The sequence below is a fragment of the Pituophis catenifer genome, unplaced genomic scaffold (assembly GCF_029215685.1).
Source record: "Pituophis catenifer annectens isolate HBS135680 unplaced genomic scaffold, rPitCat1.0.hap2 SCAF_15, whole genome shotgun sequence".
Classification (NCBI taxonomy): domain Eukaryota; kingdom Metazoa; phylum Chordata; class Lepidosauria; order Squamata; family Colubridae; genus Pituophis; species Pituophis catenifer.
In genome coordinates, this window is record NW_027256895.1 from 5,746,910 (window position 1) to 5,772,166 (window position 25,257).

A 25,257-nucleotide genomic window follows, 5' to 3' on the forward strand; every position below is an offset into this window, starting at 1 on the left:
GGGGAGTGATCTCTACAACCTGCAAAATTGCTCCATTGCTGAATGTGATTGAAAACACACCCTGGGGGAGGGGGAAAACAGGGTCATGACTGGGGTGCTAATTAAGTGAGGTCAGAGTTGGCTTCATTTGTAAGATGCTGACATGAACCTCCTAATAAATAACTGGATTTCTTTTGAAGCTTGGCTCGAGGCTCATGAGTCAACCCTGAATGTATCTTTTCTTTTATGTACACTGAGAGCATATGCACCAAGACAAATTCCTTTTGTGTCCAATCACACTTGGCCAATAAAAAATTCTATTCTATTCTATTCTATTCTATTCTATTCTATTCTATTCTATTCTATTCTATTCTATTCTATTCTATTCTATTCTATTCCATTCCATTCCATTCCATTCCATTCCATTCCATTCCATTCTATTCTATTCTATTCTATTCTATTCTATTCTATTCTATTCTATTCTATTCAACCTGTGAGATTCGAAACTGCCAAATTGCAGGCAGCCAGCAGTCAGCAGAAGTAGCTTGCAGTACTGCATTCTAACCACTATGCCACCATGGCTCATGAATGGAAGTCCAGTCAGAGCTGAAGAAGCTTCTTGGATAAGAAGTGAAATGTCTTAAAAAAAAAACAAAAAAAAAACAAGAAAGCCTCCTGAAAAAAGCACCTTTGGGACAACCATGACCTGGAGCAGAGGATTCAGCCAGTTCAGACCAGTTTGCATGAACTGGTAGCAGAAATTGCAGGGGAGGGGCAATTTCTGGATTCTCATCTTTGGCCTTTCATTAGATGAAAGAAAGTTTGCTTGAGAAAAAGAAGAATTTCGGAGCGCCTCCTGTGTGGGGTATGGGGGTCTCATTCCACCTATTTAATTACAGAAATGGCTGAGAAGTGTGTCTGAATGTTGCAACTTTCCTTGAACAAATAATCGCCTTCCTTGGATTTCCATGCTTGCATGGAAGAACTGTTTTTGGATATTTTTCCAGTAGGTTTAGCTATCGTTAATAAGAGGTGCCTTGTTCATGAAAAACTTTCTGGAGAACTTCCTCCATCTCATGAAGAAGTCTTCTACTGAATCTCATCCCAAAGGTGCTTTTTCAAGAGGCAACTGGACTTTATCCTTTGAAGACGTTTTCGCTTTTCATCCAAGAAGCTTCTTCAGCTCTGACTGAATGGTGGGGAATGGAAGGATTTATACTCCTTGCAGACAGCTGGTCATTTGCATCCTTTTAGCAAGTCATTAAGGTCACCTGGAGGTTTATCTGTGTCTTCAGGGTCACCTGAGTGGTGCAAATGGGAATTGCTGAAAGGACTATGTTGTAGATTGGAGATAGATTATGGCATATCCAGCGGTGGTATTCATTTACTTTCCTTACCGGTTCAGAAATGTGAGCGTGCGCACACACTCGCTGGCTTCGCTCACACACGCCCTGTCCATGCATGTGCCCAGCCTTCTGTGCATGCACTTTGCTGCCCCACGTGCCTTCCGCACATGCTCCCAGCCTCAAAAATGTGCCTAAATAGCACGACTTGGAGCTGGGGTGGGTCGGTGGGCAGACGCACCCAAGATTTCCACTACCAGTTCGGGCGAACCGTTCTGAACCAGCTGAATACCACCTCTGGCCGTATCGTTCCCCACTCTGTTGAGAGAGGGCTGTTCAATTTGGACATAGATGGCCTCTTTGACCCCTCTTTCAAGTCAGCGGTCTTTTATGTCCAAAACATGGACTTTGCTGTCTTCAAAAGTGTGGTCTTTGTCTTTTAAATGTAGGTGGATTATATAAATCCTTCTATTTCCCACCATCCAGTCAGAACTGAAGAAGCTTCTTGGATGGGAAGCGAAACATCTTCAAAGAAAAATTAGAAAGTCCAGTTGCCTCTTGAAAAAAAGCACTTTTGAGACAACCACGACCTGGATGACTCAGAATCTCCACAGACGTCTACTGAATTTGTTTGCCCAGAAATGTGGCAGAGAATTTAGAAAGGCTATTGGTGGCTTTAAATCTCCTCCCTGAACCCTTCATGGGCCATACAATATTGTGGTTGTTCCAAAATTAATTATCCTGCCTTACTAGCTTCTTTAATTTTTTTCAGAGTGCAGTACATTCATTACAAACAATGATGGGATGCTGCTGGTTTAACAACCGGTTCAGTGACCATGCGCTGTGTGTGCATGCACAGTTTTACAAATACGAACCTTCTGTGTTACCACTTGGGAGTAACACAGCTGAGGCACGGCAATCTGCTCTACCACGCCAATCAGCTGAGAAGATAAATGTAAGTAAAGTGAAGGGGCAGGCAGGCAGGCGGACCTGATTGTCGGAGTAAACTGGTTCGCTCCCAGCTGATTGTCGGAGCTACCAGTTCGCCTGAACCAGTCTGAACCGGTAGAATCCCACCCCTGATTATAATCTTGTTATAATTTGTAGAACAATAAATTATCCATTGCCGGTTTGTTGAGCCAGTCAAAATTTCACCAGAGCCCACTTAGCCAGGCGATTTCAGGGTGACCCAGGATCTTAAATAACAATGGTTAAGGCTACCAGAAGATCAGGAAGCAGAAGTCTCTCAACATCCAAAGAAGTAAAAGAGGAGGAGAAGGAGGAGGAAGAGGAGGAGGGTAATCCAGGCACATAGTGTTCAGAAGGAAACCTCAGTTTACATCTAGTAGGTGGGAAAGAAAAGATTGGGAGCATGAAGTGTCTGATTCAAAGATGGACTTCAGACATTCTAGCTTTGCTGCTCTAGTTCACCTTTTCTGGAAATCTTCTGGACTTGTTTTGTGCTCGTTGGTTGGTGTACCACCTCACAAGTCTTGCTGTCCATTTCTTGCCATTGGGAGAGGGTGAGGGTGAGTTGGCTGCTGGCCCAATAGGTTCCATCTGCCATCCTCTTGTCCACAATGGCTTCCTTCTTATTTTGTGGGCCACCCACCCATGTGATGGTGACACTCGGGGGCCTGTAATTCGTCGCGATGCATTTCAACACCACAGTGTCCTTCTCCCGATCAACTGACTGCAGGAGTTCCACTGTAGGTGCTCGAGACTCCAGGAAATCTGTAACGAGACTGCGAACGTCAGGAGCCATGATCATTAGGAGAAAAAGGGTCATGTCATTAGGATGAGATCAAAAAAATAAGTTACCTGTAATAAGCAAAAGGGTCTCCCTGGAGTGTAAATAAAAAAAAAAAATTGGAGTCATTCTTCAAGAAGTCCACCTGTGGCCTTACTCCCAAGTTGACCCTTGTTCTTTAGCTGTTCCCTTCGTCTGGCAACTCTGCGCATGCGCACAATGGGAACAGGCTCCATCTGTTCATCTGCCTCACTGATGTCTGACTCCGAAGGCAACTGATAACTGGCATACGGCCCTGGCCCCCTCTCTGCCTCCGACACAGAGCCTTATCAGAGCCTTCCCCAGACTCCAGGACTGGCCCATGTTCTTCCCCAACCTCCTCACTGTCTGAATCTGCTACCAGCTCCGCTGGCCGCTGGAGGGCCACAACAGACTCTTTGCTGTACAATGGGAATGTGAAGCTGATGGAGGCTGTGTCTGAGCATGTCTAGAATAATTGGGCACCAAGTACTAGGAGAAGTAACCAGCAGTACCTCACCTAGAACTAGTTTTGTTTTTAATTTACCAATGAAATTAGATGTGTGTGCATGAAATGTAAAAACTACTGGAAACATTGAAAAAAAATATCCTTTTTTTCCCAGAGACAACAATGGTGCAAAGTTGAAATGCATGCAATGTTTTCCTCCCAAACCATATTTAAAATATACAACTATTTATCTGCTTTCTCTGTTTTACTTCTTTAGATCAATGTTTTTCAACCTATTTTTCACCGTGGATACCCTTGAAATACCTTTTGAGGCCAAGACTTAGCTCAAGATTTAAATCATCACATTTTTTTCAAGTCTTCATGAACCTCCTGTGATGACATCACAGTCCTCTAGGAACCTGCAGGTCACAGGTTGAGAACCACGGTTCTATATTATGTTTTTACCTCAGGCAGTGCTTGCTTCCCTTCTCAAAAGCAAGACCCACATATTTAGTGCTGTTTTCATGAACATATTATTTATTTATTTATTTATTTTATTTAATCAAATTTATATGCCGCCCTTCTCCCGAAGGACTCGGGGCAGTTCACAAAAATAAAAAGCATCACACAATAAAATAATAAATTAATTTTAGTTAATTAAAATACTCCAATTAAAACCCTTAGAAAAACTAAAAACTAAAAAACTCCAAGCAGATCAGGTGATTTATTTAAAGAGCCATGTCTTCAGGTCTCTATGGAAGGAGCGGAGATCAGGGACTGTGCGGAGCCCGGTGGGTAAACCATTCCAGAGGGTCGGGCCGCCCACAGAGAACGCCCTCATCCTGGGCGCCATCAGCCGACATTGCCTGGCCAACGGCACCCCGAGGAGGGCAGCCCTATGCGAGTGCATTGGTCGGTGGGAGGCCCATAGCAGGTGCTCTTGCAAGTATCCCGGGCCCATGCCATATTAGATTGCATAATGTAAACAGCCACAGTGTATATTTCTTAGAGTCGTAGTGAGACATTTGTTTGCAAAACTGGTTGAGAGAAAAGCCCAGCCACATCAGTGAGTAAAAAGAAAGAAGGGCAAATGTATGATACAACTTCAAATATCTCAGTCTAGGACAGAGTTCACCAGAAGGATCCAAACAGATATTAACCAACTGTGAAAGAGGTTTGTTCTTGTCATTAAATACATGTTAGGGTTAAGTGCTTTATGTATAGACCTGGCCATCTTCTGATGCGCTAGATGGTTCATATATTAAAACAACGGAGTGAACAAAACATCTCCATAAACAAAGCATTTGAGACATTAACAAAATAAAATAAATATCACCTAGTGTTTTGTTTAGGCTGGGAAGCTAAGCAGGATCAGTCCTGGCTAACATTTGGAAGGGGACACATTTGGAGACTTCCAGATAGAGGAGGATATTTGTAGCTCAGGTTTGAACTGTGAGGGTCCTGGGTGCTCTCTGAGCTGGGTTGTTTTCTTGCGGACATTTCATGATCCAACTAGGGAACATCAGTGGTAGAAAGGAGGGGTATTTGTGGAGTGGAATAGAAGGGAGGAGGAGGAGGAGGAAGACTGTGGCACCCTTGCTGCTCCGTAACCTGGGTTGTTTCCTTGAAGACATTTCATGGAACACAGGAATACAGTAGGAGGAGGACTGTGAGATCCTTGGTGCTCTCTGAGCTGGGTTGTTTCGTTGAAGACATTTCATGACCCAACTAGGGAACATCAGTGGTAGAAAGGTGTGTGTGTGGAATGCAAGAGGTGGAGGAGGAGGAGGTAATGCTGGTGGTCCTTGGTGCTCTCTAAACGTGGTTGCTTTCTTTCAGACATTTAATTACCAACACTAGGTAACATCATCAATGCTAGTGATGCTGATGATGGCAACAAAACATCTGCAAGAAAAGAACGAAGCTCAGAGGGCACCAAGGACCTCCCCGTTGGAGAATTCCAGAACTGAGATCTAGACTGGGTAGTTGAAAACTTCCCAAGAAGGCACAGCGCCCGACCCCTTCTGGATGGCTGCCAAGAAGATACCCTGGAGTTGTCCTTGAAATCTGAGGGTTGACTTGAAGAAAACATCCTTTTACTTTCATTATCTCAGGTGAGTTCCCTCAAAATCTCAATGGTTTCCAATAGAAGAGAAATGAAACCAAAAACCAAAAACCCTCCAGCCTTTGAGTCCCGCCCCCCAGTTATTCCTCCAATACACCTCCCCCACCCCCCATATCATTCTTAAGGCAAAAAATATGAACGGTTTCTTCTGAAAGGAAAGAAATGAGGCAAGGTTGTGCGAATGTTCCATCAGTGGTGTTGGAGTTGGATGGCTGTTTCACATGGAAAACCCATGATCAGAATCATTTGCATAATGCAGATACATGTATGGACTAGTCCATGTCCCTTCTGGTCTATAATAGCATTTGCGCTGCCTCACGGAATTGAGGGTTAACATTTAGGTACGATGAGATTTACTTTAGCAAGCATTTCATGGAACCAAACTTGATTTCAATGTCTTACCTTTGTTGGAGGTGCCCTGGGTGTGCTTAAAAAATATTAGAATTGGTTGGATATATTTATACATGTTTGCATAAGTCCAGGTAATTATATGGTGCTAATGGTTGCAAGTTGGGTACATTTGTTTAATGCAAAGAAGGACTAAGGGCGACATGATAGCAGTCTTCCAATATCTAGGTTGCCATAAAGAAGAGGCAGTCAACCTCATTCTCCAAAGCAGGGGTCACCAACATTTCGGACCTCAGGGACCACTAAATTAATAATTTTAAATCCCACAGACCACTAATATGATCTGCCTAATAACCAGCTGGGTGGGCGTGGCTAGGTGGTCATGTGACTAGGTGGGGGTGGCCAACTCGATGTCACTCATGTTGACGGGTGCCTTGGCAGCCTCTACTCAGCCCTCCCCTCCCAGCCACTACTCGCCTCCCCGCCTGGGCTCCTTAGGGCCCCAACAGGAAGCAATTTTTGAAGGTAAGCAGCCACCTTGAGAAAGAGTTGGCAAAACAGCTCAGTTGAAATTGGATCTGACCAAGAAGGAGGCTCAGTAGAAGTACCTCACTGAGGACTATGACCATAGGCTTTCCAAGCAGAGGGAAGACCTGCAGGAGTGCAAGGCCAGGTACTGGCACCTGGAGGCTCAGTGGGCTGAGATGGTCAGCCAGTTCCAGGCCATGATGCAGTCCCACTGGAACAAAGTCTTCTAGCTCTTCGCCACCAGTGGCGCTTCCCTCCAGCCTTTGTCCAAAGCCCTGCACCAGGAGGCTGAAGCAGACTCTGAGTTGGGATTTCTGCCCCCCTCTGATCAACACAAAAAGGCCCTGAAGGGGGACACTCTCTGCAGCAACACAAACATTCATTGCACGTATCCAGCCCAGGGGCCGTAGTTTGAGGACCCCTGATTTAGTGCAATATAAAAAATGCAAGTAATTTTTCTGCGGACCACCAAAAATTTCTCGTGGACCAACAGTGGTCCACAGACCACCAGTTGTTGACCACTGCTCCAAAGCACCTCAAGGTAGGACAAGAAGCAACGGGTGGAAAATAATCAGGGAGAGAAACAACCTAGAACTAAGGAGAAATTTCCTGACAGTGCGAACAATCAACCAGTGGAATAACTTGCCTCCGGAAGTTGTGAATGCTCCAACACTGGAAGGTTTTTAAGAAGAGATTGGACAGTCATTTCTCTGAAAGGGTATAGGGTCTCCTGCTTGAGCAGGGGGCTGGACTAGAAGACCACCCTAAGATCCCTTCCAACTCTATTATTCTGTCATTCTGTTACATCACTGCACTCAGGGAGGCAGGTTATATTCAAAAGCTGGTGTTCCACTAATCACAGTAAAGAAAATTATGCAGCAGCTGTCCCTGGATTCTGAACACCATTACACAATTGGATGTGTAATGAAGAAAGAACTGAGATCTTGCAAGATCTCATAAGATGGTCTTGCAATTTCTCTACAAAATGTTAATGATGATTTGGATAGTTTTGTGGGAAAGAACTCTATAAGGCCCAATGCATATTCTCTGCTGCTCATAATATACCGTATTTTTCATAGTTTAAGACACACTTCCCCCCCCCCCAAAAAAAAGTGGATGGAAATGTCTGTGTGTCTTATACAGAGAATGTTGCCGAAACCCCACCCACCTGCCGGCCCCCACCCTTCAGCCTCTGCCTCCCAGCAATTTGCCTCCTTGCAGCAAACAGCAAACAGTCTAGTCAGTTTCAGCACAGCCTGATTTAGCATGAGCAGCTGATTGGCAGTTGGATCTGCCTCCCACTGATTAGCTGTTCCAGGCTGCGGGGATCGCCGTTGCCCATCGGCAGGACCATCGCCCATTGCTGCTACCACCTATCGCCACCTCTGTGTGCCCCATTTTTAACCTCCGTGCATCCCATTTTTGACCTGTTCCAGGCCGCGGCAGCAATCCCTGCCACCTGGAATGGGCCAAAAATGAGATCCTTGGAGGCTGAAAATGGGATGCGCAGAGGCCAAAAATGTGGTGTGTGGAGGCGGCGATAGGTGGAGGCAGTGATAGGTGGCAGCGGTGATGGGCGCTGATGGCGCTAATAGGCGCCGATGGTGCTGATGGACAGTGGCGATCCGTGCAGCCTAGAACAGCTGATAGGTATTCTGGGAGGCAGATCCCACTGCCAATCAGCTGCTCATGCTAAATCAGGCTGTGCTGAAGCTGACCAGGCTGTTTGCTGTTTGCTGCAAGGAGGCAAATTGCTGGGAGGCAGAGGCAGATTTTTTTTCTTGTTTTCATCCCCCAAAGCTAGGTGCGTCTTATACTTCAGAGCGTTTTATAGTCCGAAAAATACGGTACATTTTCACTTGGGCTCCTGAGAATAATAACCATGTAGCACCATAGATAAGGATATTTTTCAATGGGTGGGTTCTTCTTTCTATTAAGGGATCTGCCTCTCGGTCATGATGAAATGCTCAACCAAAGGATGTTTGTGATCTATTAGCTTTTTAACCCTCTACAGTTAAGAAGGCGTTGTAGAAGTTCCACCACGCCACGTGACTCATCATGATATCTTCCGCGACCACCTTAGAAGGTCCACTTACCAATGGGTACCTTTTCATAGGCCACGTATGGGATTTGAGAAGCGGGATGGTGGACTATACAGGAGTAGCTGCCTCCTTTCCCTCCTGGCTCATCTCGGCTGATTTTCAAGATGCTGTACACCGAATACCCGTTTGACGTTTCTGTGGCGATCCCATTATTGTACAGATTTTTGCTCAGGGATACATTATTTCTTTCCCACGAGATGCTAATCTCCGCTGGGGAAAATCCACTCACATCACAGACGAGAATGAGAGCCGTGGTACTCTTGAGAGAAATCTCTAGTGGGGCTCGAGAAATGATGACGGAGGGTGCTTGCATTTCTAAATGGAAAAAGAAAAGGAAAGAAACATGCAGGTGTTTAAAAAATGGAAAAAAGCATGGTACTTTCTCCTGTTGAGAACATCACTTCAACCGAATGAGTCAAAGGCCTTGATATTAATTTTGAAACTCCCAAAGTGTTGTGATGGAAAGAAGGCCAGGAATGAAATAGGACTCTTTCAGAAGATTTAGAATAGAATAACAGAATTGGAAGGGACCTTGGAGGTCTTCTAGTCCAACTCCCTGCTTAGGCAGAAAACCCTACACCACTTCAGACAAATGGTTATCCAACATCTTCTTAAAAACCTCCAGTGTTGGAGCATTCACAACTTCTGGAGGCAAGTTGTTCCACTGATTAATTGTTCTGACTCTGTTCTACCCCAGCTATGGATCCCAAAGAATGCTGCACATACAAACTTCAAACAAAACTCCATTTACTTCAAAACACAGTCTTTTGCAAATGCAGGCTGTTAATAAAACCCTCTTAACAACCTGCCAGAAATTCCACAGATAAGATAGTGTCTTACTAGAGTTGGCAGAAAGCCCAGAAGCAAGGTTTGCAAAGAAAATCCAAACTCAATGAACAGCGAATGAACAAACGTTGTTTCCTGCAGCTTTTTACAAACTGCGTGCAAACTTAAATAGGCTAAGGGAGTGGCCAATTAGCCCCAAGCCTTACTTTCGAGGAGACCTCCTCCTGAGTAACCACTCCTGCCTTTTGGCAGCTCTGCGTGCCTGTGCATTGAGAAGAGGCTCCTCCACTTCATCCTCTGCACTTAAAGGAGCCTCTGTAGGTTCTGAAGGCCCTGGCTGAATCCCTGCCTCTGGCACCACATCTTCTTCAGCCTCCTCGCTGTCTGACTCGAGCGCCGGCTGCACAGGCTCCTGGCACGACACCACACCAGCCTCCTCGTTGTCAGGATCAGCAACAATCTGAGCAGGCCGCTGGCGACCCATAACAGACTCTCAGGAAATTTCTCCTTAGTTCTAAGTTGCTTCTCTCCTTGATTTGTTTCCACCCATTGCTTCTTGTCCTGCCCTAACATGCTTTGGAGAATAGCTTGACTGCCTTTTCTTTGTGGCAGCCCCTGAGATATTGGAACACTGCTACCATGTCTCCCCTTGTCCTTCTTTTCATTAAACTAGACATACCCAGTTCCTGTAACTGTTCTTCATATGTTATAGCCTCCAGTCCCCTCACCATTTTTGTTGCTCTTCTCTGCACTCTTTCTAGAGTCTCAACATCTTTTTTACATCGTGGTGACCAAAACTGGATGCAATATTCCAAGTGTGACCTTACCAAGGCATTATAAAGTGGCATTAACACTTCACATGATCTTGATTCTATCCCTCTGTTTATGCAGCCTAGAACTGTGTTGGCTTTTTTGGCAGCTGCCACACACAGCTGGCTCATATTTAAATGGTGGTCCACTAGGAATCCAAGATCTCTCTCACAGTTACTACTATTGAGCAAGGTACCACATACAGTATACTGTATCTGTGCGTTTTGTTTTTCTTGCCTAAAAGTTTAGTTTCTAATGTGGTTGCACTTTCCCATGGGAGACCAGGGCACATAAGTGGAATCCTCCTGGACTGATAATGCCTATTGAAAGAAGCTGTGGCTTGGAGCTACTTTACAAAAGGTTTTGTTTTGTTTTGTTATTTTTTAAATTTATTGTATGTCTGTGCTGTTCATTTCACTAATACCATGACTGTAACAATAGCCCTTAGACTTATATACCACTTTACAGTGCTTTACGGCCCTCTTTAAGTGGTTTTACAAAGTCAGCCTATTGCCCACAACAATCTGGGTCCTCATATTACCCACCTCGGAAGGACGGAAGGCTGAGTCAACCTTGAGCCTGGTGAGATTTGAACTGCCAAATTGCAGTCAGCAGAAGTAGCCTGCAGTACTGCACTCTAACCACTGAGCCACCAAGGCTCTTATGAGGCTTTAAGGCTGGGAGCTGGGGACTTTTCCCAGTCGTTGTCTAAACCTTTCACACTGCCACTCAAGATGTGTTTTGGCATATCTTGTATGAGAATTTTTTCTATTTGCTAGAAGATTGGATTTGAAGAAGTCTCCCTCGGTCAACTCCTCAGTTCCAATTGTTCTCGCAAGATAGTTGCATCAGAAAACTTCTGTTTGTGTAGAAGTAGAGGTGACATGACAACAGTGTTCTAATATCTGATTGTTGTGGCCCGTCAGCGGCCTGTGCGGATTGTAGCTGATTCCAACAACAAGGAGGCTGGTGTGGTGCTGCGCCAGCAGTCTGTGCAGCTGGTGCTCGAGTCAGACAGTGAGGAGGCTGGAGAAGATGTGGTGCCAGAGGCGGAGATTCAGCCAGAGCCTTCAGAACCTCCTGAAGCTCCCTTAAGTGAAGAGGACGAAGAGGAGGAGCCTCTTCTCAATGCACGGGTGCGCAGAGCTGCCAAAAGGCAGGAGTGGCTCCTCAGGAGGAGGTCTCCTCGAGAGTAAGGCTTGGGGCTAATTGGCCATTCCCTTAGCTTATTTGAGGAGGAACGCCGTTTGCAGCAAGCTGTAGGGAACAACTTTAGTTCACTCTCCTTCGCGTCTGGATTCTCTGCAAAATTACTTCTGGACTTTCTGCCAACTCTCGTAAGACTGTGATTACTTTATCTTAGAATGCTTGTAGGCTATTAAGGAAGTTTATTAACAGCCTTTGATTGAAAAAGACTGAGTTATTTGAGTAAAATAAGCTTTGTATAGTTTTTGTGTGTGCTGCATTCTTTGGGGTCCGTAGCTGGGGCAAAACACTGAGGGGCTTCCACAAGGAAGAGGGAGGTCAACCTATTCTCAAAGTACCTAAAAGCAGGCAAGAAGCAATGGATGGAAACTAATCAAGGAGAGAAACAACCTGGAACGAAGGAGAAATTTCCTGACAGGGAGAACAATTAATGAGTGGAACAGTTTGCCTCCAGAAGTTGTGGTGTTTCAACACCGGAGATTTTTAAAGAAGACATTGGACAACCATTGGTTTGAAATGTTATAGGGTTTCCTGCCAGAAGTGGGCTTCACATTCTGTCACCACTGGTTCGCCCAGCACCTGCTCACTCGCGCACCTGCTTGCTTAGCTCTCACACACCATCCGTGCATGCATGCAACGTCAAACAACATGGGAATTCGCTCATGCATACCATCCACATATGCGTGCGACATTAAACAACACGGGAACTTGCTCTCATGCACCAGCCGCGTATGTGTGCAGTGTCAAAACCACAGCGATATATGACGGGATTGCCCAGGGTGGGTGGGCAGGGCCCACTTGCAGGTTGCTGCTACCGGTTTGCCCGAACCAGCTGAATACCACCTCTGTTTACTGCTTGAGCAGGCAGTTGAACTAGAAGACTTCAAGGCTCCCTTCCAACTCTGTTATTTTGTTATTCTCTTAGTTGCCATTTTTTTTAAAAAAATCCTGCTATCAATAGACATTAAAATATTATGAGCAGTCTGTACACATCACCTTCCCAGCTATTGTTTTCGGGCCTTCGAAAACATGGAAGGAGACAAAACGGCAAGGGAAGAAAGGGTGAATTTGTGAAGATAGGCCATATAGACGATTGTGAAGAGGTTGCAAAAGAACTTGGGGGAAATCCCAGAACTCAACAAATATGAGAAGAACTCCTTGGTAGCTTGGTCACCTCAACATCAGCCCAAGATGCAAAACACCTAGGAAAAGCAAATTCAAAAAGTTCGGAGAAATTCTACTTTAATGAAATCGCTCATAACCAAGGTTGCATGATTCCTATCGCACGATTCCTGTACATGATATACATGATTCCTGTTTTGTATATTAACACTTTTTTAAAAAAAATTTGAAGACACGCGATTCCTGCTTGCTCGACGGAGCGGCGTTTTAAGGGGCTCGGCGATCTACTCACGAGTAGGCTTCTTGATGGTGATGTCTTTTCGGTGTTCTTCAAAGCAGCTCCCGGTTACTTTGCAGGTGAAGAGGGTGCCCTTCGTCCACTGTTCCAAAGACACCGAATGGTTGCTTCTCAACTTCTGACTTCCGTTAGCGTCCGTCGTCACCATCTCGTTCACAACATCACTGCTGGCTTTGCCATCCACAAGCCAGGTGATCTGAGCACTCTCCAGGTTAGAAGAGATCACGGTGCAGACCAGGATGGCTGACCTATCAAGCAGGCTTTTGTAAGATGGCTTGGTAAAAAATATGGTGGGTTGATGCATGCAACCGTAGCACACTGTGGATGAAAGCCAGGAGAGAAATGACATAAGGATTGTAATACTATTTGAGAATAGTGGGGTTTTTTTTAATCTTTAATAATTCATTAACCGTGACATACTTGCTAAGAAGCTGCAAGTTTTAGTAGCTTCTTTAAAGATAAGGAAACTCAAGAAAACCAAGGAAGATGCTCTTTGAAAAGCTGCATATGAAAATAGCAATAGCACCTAGACTTATATTCCACTTCACAGTGCTTTCCAGACCTCTGTAAGCAGTTTACAGAGTCAGCCTTTTGCCCCCAACAATCTGGGTCCTCATTTTACCAACCTTGTAAAGGTGTTGTGGCCCCGCCCTCTGAGCCTATCCCATCGGAGGAAGAAAGCTCCGAACATGAGGAAGAGGAGTCAGCCAGGCCTCCCTCTCCAGGCCCCTCCCCTCTGGCACTGTCTCAGGTGCCGGCCGAGGGAGAGGAGATTAGCCGGGAGACAGGTGTCTCGGATGAGAGTGAAGGAGAGACATCATTCCTGGACGGACGCCACCGAAGGCGTGATAAACGTTTGCAGCAGCTCAGGAGGCGTGCTAGGGATTAGAACTGAGTCACTGGACCACACCCCAGAGACTATATAATAGAGGGTGGTGGCCAGTGATCCCTGTGACGAACAAAAATAAACCTTGGATAGTCACTAAAGCATTGTCCGAAACTGCTGAGAGGAATATTTATTTCTGTTGGACTCTTGTACGCTGAGTATATTATCTTTTTGTTTCTGTGGAAATAAAGCACTTGGCAGACGGTGTGTATATCGCTGCCAAGTTGGAGATAAAGACCTGGGTGTGTGCCAAGTGCTTCCTTAACCCTCGGCTGGCTGTGTTTGTGTGTGTGTGTGGACGGGGACAGATCAAAAGGATGGAAGGCTGAGTCAACCTGGAGCCTGGTGAGATTCGAACTGCCAAATTGCAGGCTGCCGGCAGAAGTAGCCTGCAGTACTGCACTCTAACCCACTGCGCCACCAAAGCTCTAATATCAACATTTATGTTTATATATTTACATCTACATCTATCTACTGTATTTTTCGGAGTATAAGACACACCTTTCCCCCCCTAAAAGGGAGTGAAAATTTGGGCGGATGAGCGTGCTCACATGTGAAGCTCCACTTGTGCAGATGCCGAGTGTGCATGCTCACAAACGAGGCCCCATTCTCATGTGCAGACTCCTTCACCCGCTGCTTGTCTGGAAGCATTCCCTCTTCCCCCCACTGCTAACTCTGCTGGTACACAAAACCAGAAAGTTAGAGACTCCTGCATTAGATGTTCTGTTTTGAAATGGATGCATTACTTGGAACCCTGACAGATGATCTGCCTGGATTGCTTCTTACCCCTCCATCATTTTATAGCCCATAAACTCTTGATACTTTAGGGTGGTAACGCTCACCTTGACATTTGCTGGCATTCTGCATTGTGACGTTTTGACTGCCTGGCGGGCGCGTCACTTTACAGGTGTAGAGGTCTCCTTTGTCCCAACTCTCTTTGCTGATGTTCAGGTGGATGAAACTGGAGTAACCGCTACTCTTTCCTACATCGGCTCTCAATGCCACCTCTTCTTTCCCTTGGAGCTGTACTCCATTCTTCAGCCATTCCACCTCGGCTTTTCCACCACTAAAGCTTCTCAGAAAGCATACCAGCTCCACGTTGGCCACTGAGCTCTGTTTGCCACAACTGGGGGTTAAGATCTGAACATCAACTGGTTTCAAAGGTTGCAAAATGCAATCTGAGAATACAAAGTAGAAAAATGTTGTTGTTTTGTTGGAAGAGCCATACTTAAGAAATGTTTGTACTTAGAGAAGACTATTTATTAAGCTGTCTTCCTGGCATTCTGCCAGGGGTGAAATGCTCCCAGTTCGGACTGGATCACCCGATCCGGTAGTGATGGAGGCGGGTGGTTCAGAGAACCAGTAGCAAAAATCCCTGCCCCCGCCCCGCCCCCCTGCCCAGCTGAGCCGCACAATCATCAGAGTCTATTTTTTTTTACTTTTAAAAGCATTTTTTCTACAACCTCTTCGGCCGAAAAAATCCTTTTAAAAGAAAAAGAAAAAGCCTCCGATGATCGCGTGGCTCAGCTTGGATCCTCAAAGGCTTTTAAAAGAAAAAAAAAGTCTCTGCCGATCAGGCAACTCAGCTGGGACCCTTTTGAAAGCATTTTTTTTACAACCTCTTCGGGGAAGAGGTTGTAGAAAAAAGGGTTTTAAAAGTAAAAAAAAAAAAATTGGCCACACCCACCCAGTCACATTACCCCCCCACACACACCAAGCCACGCCCACAGAACCGGTTGTAACAAATTTTAGATTTCACCACTGCATTCAGCCCAGAGGTGGATGGGACATGAATTAATAACCGGTTCACCCCAGCACTGAAAATGTGAGTGTGCACGCATGCATGCACTTTGCTCGTGCACACACTTGCACGCATGTGCGTGGCTTAAAAAACACAACTAAATAGGATGGCATAGTGCCGGGGCAGGTGGGCGGGCCCACCTGCAGGTCACAATTACAGGTTTGCCAGAACCTGTCTGAACCAGCAGCAGCCCACCACTGATTCTGCCCAAATAGCAAACATAGAGACCATCAGCTGTTTCTCTTTAACTTAAAAAAATTATAGGAAACAAGCTAAACTTAGATTCCAATGGGCCTTTTGCAGTGAGATCTACTTTAGAAAGGGTAGGATAAGCTTCCTGTGATATTTGTGGGTGGAGGTTTTTTTAACAAGAGCTTGGATGGCCACTTTTCTGAAATGGCAAAGGGCTTCCTGCTTGAGCAGGGGTTTGGACGAGAAGACCTCCAAGCGGTGGTGGGCTGCTGCCGATTTGGACCGGTTCAGGTGAATCAGAAGTTCCGACAATCAGCTGGCCCGATCCACCAGCCCCCACCCTATCCTGTCCTATATTTCCTTCTTTCTGGCTCAGCAGATTCACACGACACAGCTGATTTCCGTGCCTCTGCTGTTCTACTTACCGGGGCTGCCTTAGAAGGTAAGCAGCTGAGCTTCAAATTGCTGTATTTTGAATGTTGCGCACAAGCGCATTAGGAGCATGCAAATGTGAAGCATGAAAACCGTGCAATCACCGAACTGGTTGCAGCCCACCACTGCCTCCAAGGTGTCTTCCAACCCTGTTATTCTGTTCTATCCTAGTCCCAATTAATTTCTATTTTTGAAGGTCAAGGACGCTAAACTTAACTGACTTAAGAACCAACTTGACAACCAGTTCAAAAATCTGAACAGGATGTTATCTTCAGAACCTAGACCTTTGATCATCTCCAGATTCTCCTGATGAGCAACCCTGTCTTAATGCTGTCCTGTCATCAGGAGACCTGAAGGTGATTATAGCATGCCCTCAACAAGTGTGGTGCCCATCTAATCTCATTTGGACTCAGAAGGTTAAGCAACATCAGGTCTGGGTAGTATTCAGTGGTGGGATTCAAATAATTTAATAACTGGTTCTCTGCCCTAATGACCGGCTGAGTGGGCGTGGCCATGGTGGGCATGGCCTCCTGCACCCTCCTGGGAGCAAAAACAGGCCACGGGGGGATGCGCTGCCTCCCTGTGCCCCATTTTGGGCCTAGTAGGCCTCCCTGCAGTGAAAACAGGTCAGGGGGGCGTGCCACACCCCCTGTGCCCTGTTATGGGCCTAGTTGGCCTCCCTGAAGCTTCCTGGGAGCAAAAACAGGCCATGGAGGGCACCACACTCCCCCCGCACCCCATTTTGGGCCTATTAGGCCTCCCTGCACTTACCTGGGAGCCAAAATAGGGCGCATGGGGTCTCCTGGAAGCGGCGGGGTGGGCCAGCCAGCAACTTAACTACCAGTTCAGCTGAACTGGCCTGAACCAGCTGAATCCCACCACTGGTAGTATTTGAATTGGAGAGTTTAAGAAAATAGGCTGGACTCAGAAATAAAAAAATCCCAAAAGAAGGAAACAGGAAAACTACTTCTATGCTGTTGCCAAGAAAACCATATAGATGCCTCCTTCTATAGTCACCTTCTCTGTTTTTATGCACACCACTGTCCCTCCAAGTTGAACCTACATACCTGGCAGAGTCCCAGCTCCATATTTACCCATCAGGCTTAACGTCACATTATTTACCCTCTTGAAGAAACTTACATTTGTTTGTGAAGATAGCTGGGGGAAGTTCTTTCTTTTCTTTTACAAAGCATTTGTATTGAACTTCGGACAAGCGGGAGGAAGAGACGGTGAGTTGGCTTGTTGTGAACAGGTTTGGTCCACTCATTTGCTGAGTTGAGAATTTTTTCGGTTCTGGAGTGTTAGGTTCCCATGTGATTTCCAAAGACTTTGTACCGTGTTCAATGAGCAGGCAAGCAAAAGTTACCATACTAGTATCTTCCTTGCTGGAGCTACAGCAGGGCCAAAGTGGAAGGATGGAAGGATTTTTTACTGTCTCTGTAGGAGAGGGGAAAAAAAAGACAAGAATGTTCTGACCTAGGCTTCCTTAGAAAGTATACAGCACAAACTTAGTCCCGGCAAACCTCTTTAATTCAAACGGCTTTGAATTATTGTCATTCCCAGTCTGAAAGGCTTCTCAAACAGTCTTTCAGGGGAGTGTTTACAAACACCCACCTTATCTCCCTTGGAATGCTGCCAGAGAACTAAATGCCAAACGCAGGGCAAGGCCAAACTTAGCACAGAGCTTTTCCAGAGCTTTTACTGACCAGATGAACTAATTGCTTCCTGCAAAAGCTCACATCCCGTTTGCTTCTCTTTTATGTCTTATGGGAGGGGCCAGTCATCTCCAAGCCTTACTCCCAAGTTGACCCTGTTTTCTTAATTGTTCCTGCCTTCTGGCAGCTCTGCACATGTACACACTGTTCTTCTGCCTCGCTGATGTCAGACTCCTGAGACTCTGGAGGCAGCAAAGAACTACCAGATGGCCTTGGCCCCCTCTCTGCCTCTGACTCAGAGCCCTCATCCAAGCCTTCCCCAGACTCCAGGACTGGCCCACATTCCTCCCCAACCTCCTCACTGTCCAAATCTGCAGGCTGCTGGCGGACCACATCAACGAAGAAGGAGAGGAAAGTGATGAGAAGTGACAGGAAACATTACAGGTTGGAAACCAATTTTAAAACGAATTCAGTTAGTCCAAGTTAAATTTAATTAAATTAATAGCAGAATCCAATCTGGATCAGTCACCGGGACCAGAGATATAGTCTTCCAAGCTTTCTGATTCATGCTGGAACCCATCCTCAGGGAACTTCTCTCTAGCAAAGTGTGTGCTTTGAGCTGTTTGGTGTGTGGTATTTATATGGTGCCTGTTGTGTGTGGATTTTTAGTTGTTGATTGCTGGCTATTAAGTCACTGATTGTTGTTTCCCTGTGCTGCCAAGCCCTCACCTCCTAAGTACTTGGTGAGCTAATGGTAAATCAGCACTGTGTTGTGGCCTGTCAGGGACTGGTCCCTCCAGCAGCTGAATCAGAGGAGGAGAAGGTGGTGTGGAGTCATGGCCAGCATCAAGGTAACCTGCGAGCTCCGAAGAAGAAGAGGGAATGGAGCTGGCAAATAGAGAGACAGAGGCAGAACCTGGGCCATCTGTCAGCCTTCAGATGGAGAGTCAACAGCCCCCAGGTCTGGAGGTGGCTGATGATGATGATGAGGAGGAACAGCTGGGTCCAGTGCCTGATGCGCGGATGCGCAGAAGGCAGAGGAGAGGATAGAGGCTCTGGAGGCTGGGGACAGCAAAAAAGTCACTTCCTGTCCAACCGAGAGTTGGGAAATGGGCCATTTCAGGCCTCCAAAGGGCCTCCAAGAAGTGGGGAAGGTTCTTTTTGCCCTCCCCAGATGCAGAGAGGATCTGGAGCCAGATGAGAGAGAAAAGCGGGCTTACTGGGCCATCATGTACCAAGAGCGGGGGGGGAGGGGGGTTGTGCGTAGGGCATGGCACATAGAATTATGGGTGTGGCACGCATGCACACGAACCTCCCCTGCTCCCCCCCCTTCCTGGCATGCGATGGCAAAAAGGTTAGCCATAACTGGTCTAGGATGCTCACAATTTCCAGCCTGAAACTATGGCTGGGTCTGTCAATGTTTTGTGAGATTAAGGAATTTTTATTGTCCCCTGACTGTAATTGGTGTTCATGGATAGGCTTTGCTAACAGAGTCTTTTGTAGCAGAATGCATGAGTGACCTTGAGGAAAGAGAAGAATTGAATTGAATTGAATGCTTTATTTGGTCAAGTGTGATTAGACACACAAAAATCAGAAGGGGGGAGGAGCCTGCAGTCGCTTAACCATCAGAGAAAACTTTCAGATGTTGGTCTTCCTAGGTAAACTAGAAAGCAAACATGACCAGATTCACTAAATCTACTTTACTGTAAGCCTACATTAAAATGATCTTGCAAGTCTGAAGGTAAAACACACACTATTTATGCCCTGAAAATCCACGCATAGATGCATTGACCAATTGCTCCATTAGGGTGGATCTTTCCTTAGCGTCTTTCTCTGACAAGCAACTGTCAGATTATCCCCCTTCTTGTCTGATTGTTTCCTAAGCAGCATCTCTTCTTTATGCTCAAGGTCACGGATTCATTCCATTGTATCTTTTGGTGAAGCTTGGCATTCAGACAAATCAGCCATCAACAGACAAATAGAGATAAACTACGTTTACACCCCATTCGAAAGAAAAATTTAAAAAAAGCTAAGAAGGAAATGAAAAGACCAGAACACATTCTCTCAAGCAACTGAGACCCAGATAAGCAGGGATTAACACCAGACAAACAAACGGAGAACAATACCCAAATCAGGAAATTACCAAAGAGAAAACATTTGCAGAGCAAGCTACTATATATAAACAGGAAGCAATCCCCACATTCACTAGTTATGATGACATTACCTAATGAAATAACTTCAAGCCAAATGGGGAATGGAAAGATTTATGACCCTTAGCAGTCATCTGGTCATTAGGACTCTATAGGTCCGTCATTAGCTTAACAAATACTTCAGAGTGCTAATGACCAGACTGCTAAGAGTCATAAATCTTTCTGTTCCCCATTTGGCTTGAAGCTATTTCATTAGGTAATGTCATCATAACTAGTGAATGTGGGTATTGCTTCCTGTTTATATATAGTAGCTTGCTCTGCAAATGTTTTCTCTTTGGTAATTTCCTGATTTGGGTATTGTTCTCCGGTTGTTTGTCTGGTGTTAATCCCTGCTTATCTGGGTCTCAGTTGCTTGAGAGAATGTGTTCTGGTTTTTTCATTTCCTTCTTAGCTTTTTTTAAATTTTTCTTTCGAATGGGGTGTAAACATAGTTTATCTCTATTTGTCTGTTGATGGCTGATTTGCCTGAATGCCAAGCTTCACCGAAAGATACAATGGAATGAATCCATGACCTTGAGCATAAAGAAGAGATGCTGCTTAGGAAACAATCAGACAAGAAGGGGGATAATCTGACAGTTGCTTGTCAGAGAAAGACGCTAAGGAAAGATTCACCCTAATGGCGCAATGGGTCAATGCGTCTATGTGTGGATTTTCGGGACATAAATGATGTGTGCTTTATCTTCAGACTTGCAAGATCATTTTAATGTAGGCTTACGGTAAAGTAGATTTAGTGAATCTGGTCAAGTTTTCTTTCTAGTTTACCTAGGAAGACCAACGGCCAGTACGCTCGCACAGAGTGAGCCTCCTCAGGGTGCCGTCTGCCAGACAATGTCGGCTGGCGACCCCCAGGGGGAGAGCCTTCTCTGTGGCGGCGCCCACCCTCTGGAACAACCTCCCCCCAGAGATATGTACAATAACAGACCTCCGGATTTTTCGTCGGGCCCTGAAAACCTATTTATTTCAACTAGCTGGGCTGGCTTGAGTTAAATTTTAAATTGATTTTAAATTGGGTTGTTTTAATTTACGGTCAAAATATTTAATTATTTTAAACTGTTTTAAATTTTGTATGTCCTGTTTTTTACTTTGGCTGTGCACCGCCCTGAGTCCTATTTGGAGAAGGGCGGTATAGAAATTAAAACAAATAAATAAAAATAAAATAAATAAATAAAACATCTGAAAGTTTTCTCTGATGGTTAAGCGACTGCAGCATCCTCCCCCCTTCTGATTTTTGCGTGTCTAATCACACTTGACCAAATAAAGCATTCAATTCAATTCAATTCTTCTCTTTCTTCAAGGTCACTCATGCATTCTGTTACAAAAGGCTCTGTTAGCAAAGCCCATCCATGAACACCAATTACATTTTTGCCATCGTGTGCCAGGAGGGGGGGAGCAGGGGAGGTTCGTGCAGACGCGTGCCCACACCCATAATTCTATGTGCCCCGGCCTACGTACAACCCCCCTCCCCCCCACTCTTGGCACACGATGGCTCGGTAGGCTCGTTTTTCTCTCTCATCTTAGCACTCTGAAGTATTTGTTAAGCTAATGTCGGACCTACAGAGTGCTAATGACCAGATGACTACCAAGGGATTCCCCACCATTCAGACAGAACTGAAGAAGCTTCTTGGATGAGAAGCTAAATGTTTTCAAAGAAAAAAAAACCAAGGAAGCATTGAAAAGCATGTGTGGGACAATTTAAACATGGTTTTGCTTAAATGAATCTTCATGTATTACCTTAGGTTGGTCTCTGGCCAAAAGGTTTGTTCATAGTTACCTCTTCTGCAGATCAATTGACTATGACTGAAGTAAGTGGGAGTGCAGAGAGTCTGTAGAGATTCTCAATCATCCATTGTTGGTCCCAAGGTCATGGTTGTCCCAAAGGTGCTTTTTTTCAGGAGGCAACTGGACTTTCTTGTTTTTCTTTTGAAGAAGTTTCACTTCACATCCAAGAAGCTTCTTCAGCTCTGACAGGATAGTGGGGAATGCAAATGACCAGCTGTCTGCAAGGAATATAAATCCTTCCATTCCCCACTATCCTGTTGGAGCTGAAGAAGCTTCTTGGATGTGAAGCAAAATGTCTTCAAAAGAAAAACTCTTGTTGCCTCCTGAAAAAGCACCTTTGGGACAACCATGACCTGGGTGACTGAGAATCTGTACAGACTCTCTGCACTCCCACTTACTTCAGTCATTTAGCTATACAATTTGAGATGAACACCCTTTGAATGGTGTGGGAGCAGGAATGGATTTCCAGAGGAAAAAAATTTGCAGACTACAGGAACCAATTGCACTACTCAAGTGACTCTGAGGACACAGATAAACCTCCAAGGGCTTCAACAATCCTCTAAAAGGATGCAAATGACCAGCTGTCTGCAAAGGGGAATAAATCCTTCCATTCCCCACTATCGTGTCAAAGCTGAAGAAGCTTCTTGGATTAGAAGCGAAACGTCTTCAAAAGGAAAAACAAGAAAGTCCAGTTGCCTCCTGAAAAAGCACCTTTGGGATGTGTGCAGAGTGTGTGTATTGCCATGGCCTGTGCAGAAGAGTGTGTATCTCTTTGTCCTGTGCAGAAGAGTGTGTACACCAAGAAACAATGGATGGAAACTAACCAAGGAGAGAAGCAACCAGAACCAAGGGGAAAATTCCTAACGGCAAGAGCAATCAGCCAATGGAATAGCTCGCCTTCAGAAGTTGTGGGTACTCCATCACTGGAGGCTTTCAAAAAGAGGCTGGACAACCATTTGTCTGAAATGGTATAGGGTCTCCTGCTTGAGTAGGAGGTTGGACTAGAAGAGCTCTGACGTCTCTTACAACTCTATTATTCTACGTTCCATCTCCTTGGCCTATTCAATACAGCTTTGATACCTGGCACACTTTGGGGCATAAAAGAAAAACTGAGTTTGCTTAACCTTTATGGCCTTTCCATCCAAACAAGTTTTTGTGGTGTCTGGGGAATTTTGCTCCCGCGTATGCCCTGAATCTATAGCGCAAATAACCTTGCGACACCAACTGGAGGAAACAGCTTTGACCATCATAGAATCTAGTCATCTTGGTAATTCTTTCCACTCCAGTATGAAGTTTGGATCTGGAAGTCTGTCTGTCGCTAAGTAGGATATTACTCTGCAAATGGGATCATCTTTGGTGTGTGTGTGTGTGTGTGTGTGTGTGTGTGTGTGTGTGTGTGTGTGTTGTATGTGAGATGCTGTCCAAGGGAAGATTGTGCTTTAAAATAAATTTAATTCTTAATAGTTTTTAACTTCTATATGTATTTGTATTTATTATGGCTGTTCACTGCCCTGAGTCCTTCGGGAGTAGGGCGGTATACAAATATGAAAAATAAATAAATAAATAAATAAAAATGGCCCTGGATCCATAAATACTGCTTTTACAACCCCTGTGAGTGAAAAAAATTGACCGAAGCAGAAAAATATTACCCACTATTTTATTTTTATCCCCTTGCCTTCTCCTCCCAGTTCGGTTATCCATAATCGATTTAGGTATCCTATCCCACATTTCCCAATGCATATACAGTAGTGGCCAAAATTGTGGGAAAACCTTTTGGGAAAAGCGTATTTTCTAAAACTAGCTAATAACGCCACTTTTTTGGGGGTGTAGTACCATCAAATTATATATCAGTGGAAAGATAATTTAATCAAGAAGGTAATGCAATATCTTTTATGAAGGATTTGCTATTAGTATAGCAGTTAGAGCATAAAGAAGAAAAGTGAAACACGTAGAAAAAAAATGAGACATACAAAAATGATCACCATGTCAGTTAATACTTCGTTGGGTCACCTTTAGCATGAATTACGGCCTTACAACGTCTTCCCATGGAGTGAAACCAAGTCTTTTAGTTCTGCCACTGTTCTAATGTGAAACCAAAATTGAATGATGACTTTGATTAACTGGGTTTTATTGCTGGGTCGCTTCTGACTAACAAGTCTCTTTAGTCGGCTCCATAGATTTTCAATTGGGTTAAGGTCTGGGCTATTCCCAGGCCATTCCAGCAGTGGATTATGATTATCTTGAAACTCCCCCCAAAAAGTAGTGTTATTAGCCATCAAACCTCAAAAATACACTTTCCCCGAAAGGTTTCCACAATTTTTACCTCTACTGTACACCCTCAAAGGCGGGTAGTGGGTTTCTACTGGTTTGCACTGATTTGGGCAAACTGGTAGTGGTGGCGGTGGGAGGCTCCGCCCATCCACCAGGACGTCATCACGGATGTTCTGCGCATGCGCAGAAGCACTACACACAAGTAAAGCGAACACGCACGCGCTCTCACAGTTCTGAACCGGTAGCAAAGGTAAGTGAAACCCACTACAGCTCAAAGGTATGGCCCATATTTGTAAAGGCATTGGAGAGAATCCGAGAAGTGATTTGTCCTTCGGTGTTCCCCACCTTGCAACGTGAATTACTTTAAGATTCAGAAACCCAGTTCCCAGGCTGAACCAAGTTGGTTTGAGAAGCAAATGGGAGTTCTGTAATAACATCTGTTATTATATAACGTGAACATCTTCAATGCCAGTAACAATTCACAAAGGAAACGGTTCATTCCAGAAGTGGGTTTCAGTAGGTTCTGACTAGTTCTGGTGAACCTGTAGCGGAAATTTTGAGTAGTTTGGAGAACCAGTAAATAACACCTCTGACTGGCCCTGCCCCCATCTATTCTCTGCTTCCCGAGTTCCAGCTGATCGGGAGGAAATGGGGATTTTGCAGTATCCTTCCCCTGGAGTGGTGAGGGAATGGAAATTTTACAGGATCCTTCCCCTGGAGTGGGGTGGAAATGGAGATTTTACAGTATCCTTCCCCTGCCATGCCCACCAAGCCAAGCCATGCCACACCCACCAAAAACATTGAATCCACTGGTTCATTCATCAAGAATAGATATTTATTGCAACATTGTATGACAATCTCAATATAAAAAAAAGTACATTCGAATTAATACGAATTGTGCAGCGAATCTCGTCTGTTTTACATGAAGATTAAAAGTGCTGTAAGTCCCCTTTAGAGTATCAGATCAGGTAGACCATTCTGACAAAAAATAATCATAATCATAACAATGATTAAACAATGACTATAACTGAGACACAGAGAAGTATCCACAAAGATGTACGTCACACAGAAAATGACGCAACAGAGTAAAAGCAACATTTCACCATGGAGCTAAACTGTAAACAACCAGGCGGTTTCCGCTCACATGGACTCTTAAGGCTATGATACA

At 45.0% G+C, this 25,257-nt stretch overlaps 1 protein-coding gene and 1 gene segment (V, D, J or C); both read right to left on the reverse strand.

Annotated features, from left to right (window-relative positions):
• The window catches only part of LOC139324767 (uncharacterized), a 35,875-nt gene extending 18,332 nt beyond the window's left edge, over positions 1–17,543 (reverse strand). Inside the window, exons 1-5 of the mRNA XM_070954511.1 lie at positions 17,315–17,543; positions 14,592–14,927; positions 12,858–13,181; positions 8,636–8,956; positions 2,811–3,056 (exon numbers count right to left, since the gene is read on the reverse strand). Coding sequence (XP_070810612.1) covers positions 2,811–3,056; positions 8,636–8,956; positions 12,858–13,181; positions 14,592–14,927; positions 17,315–17,543 — 1,456 coding nt within the window. The remainder of the gene's footprint in view (positions 1–2,810; positions 3,057–8,635; positions 8,957–12,857; positions 13,182–14,591; positions 14,928–17,314) is intronic.
• LOC139324591 (Ig gamma-2C chain C region-like) overlaps positions 1–25,257 on the reverse strand; it is a 172,441-nt gene that overhangs the window by 121,249 nt on the left and 25,935 nt on the right.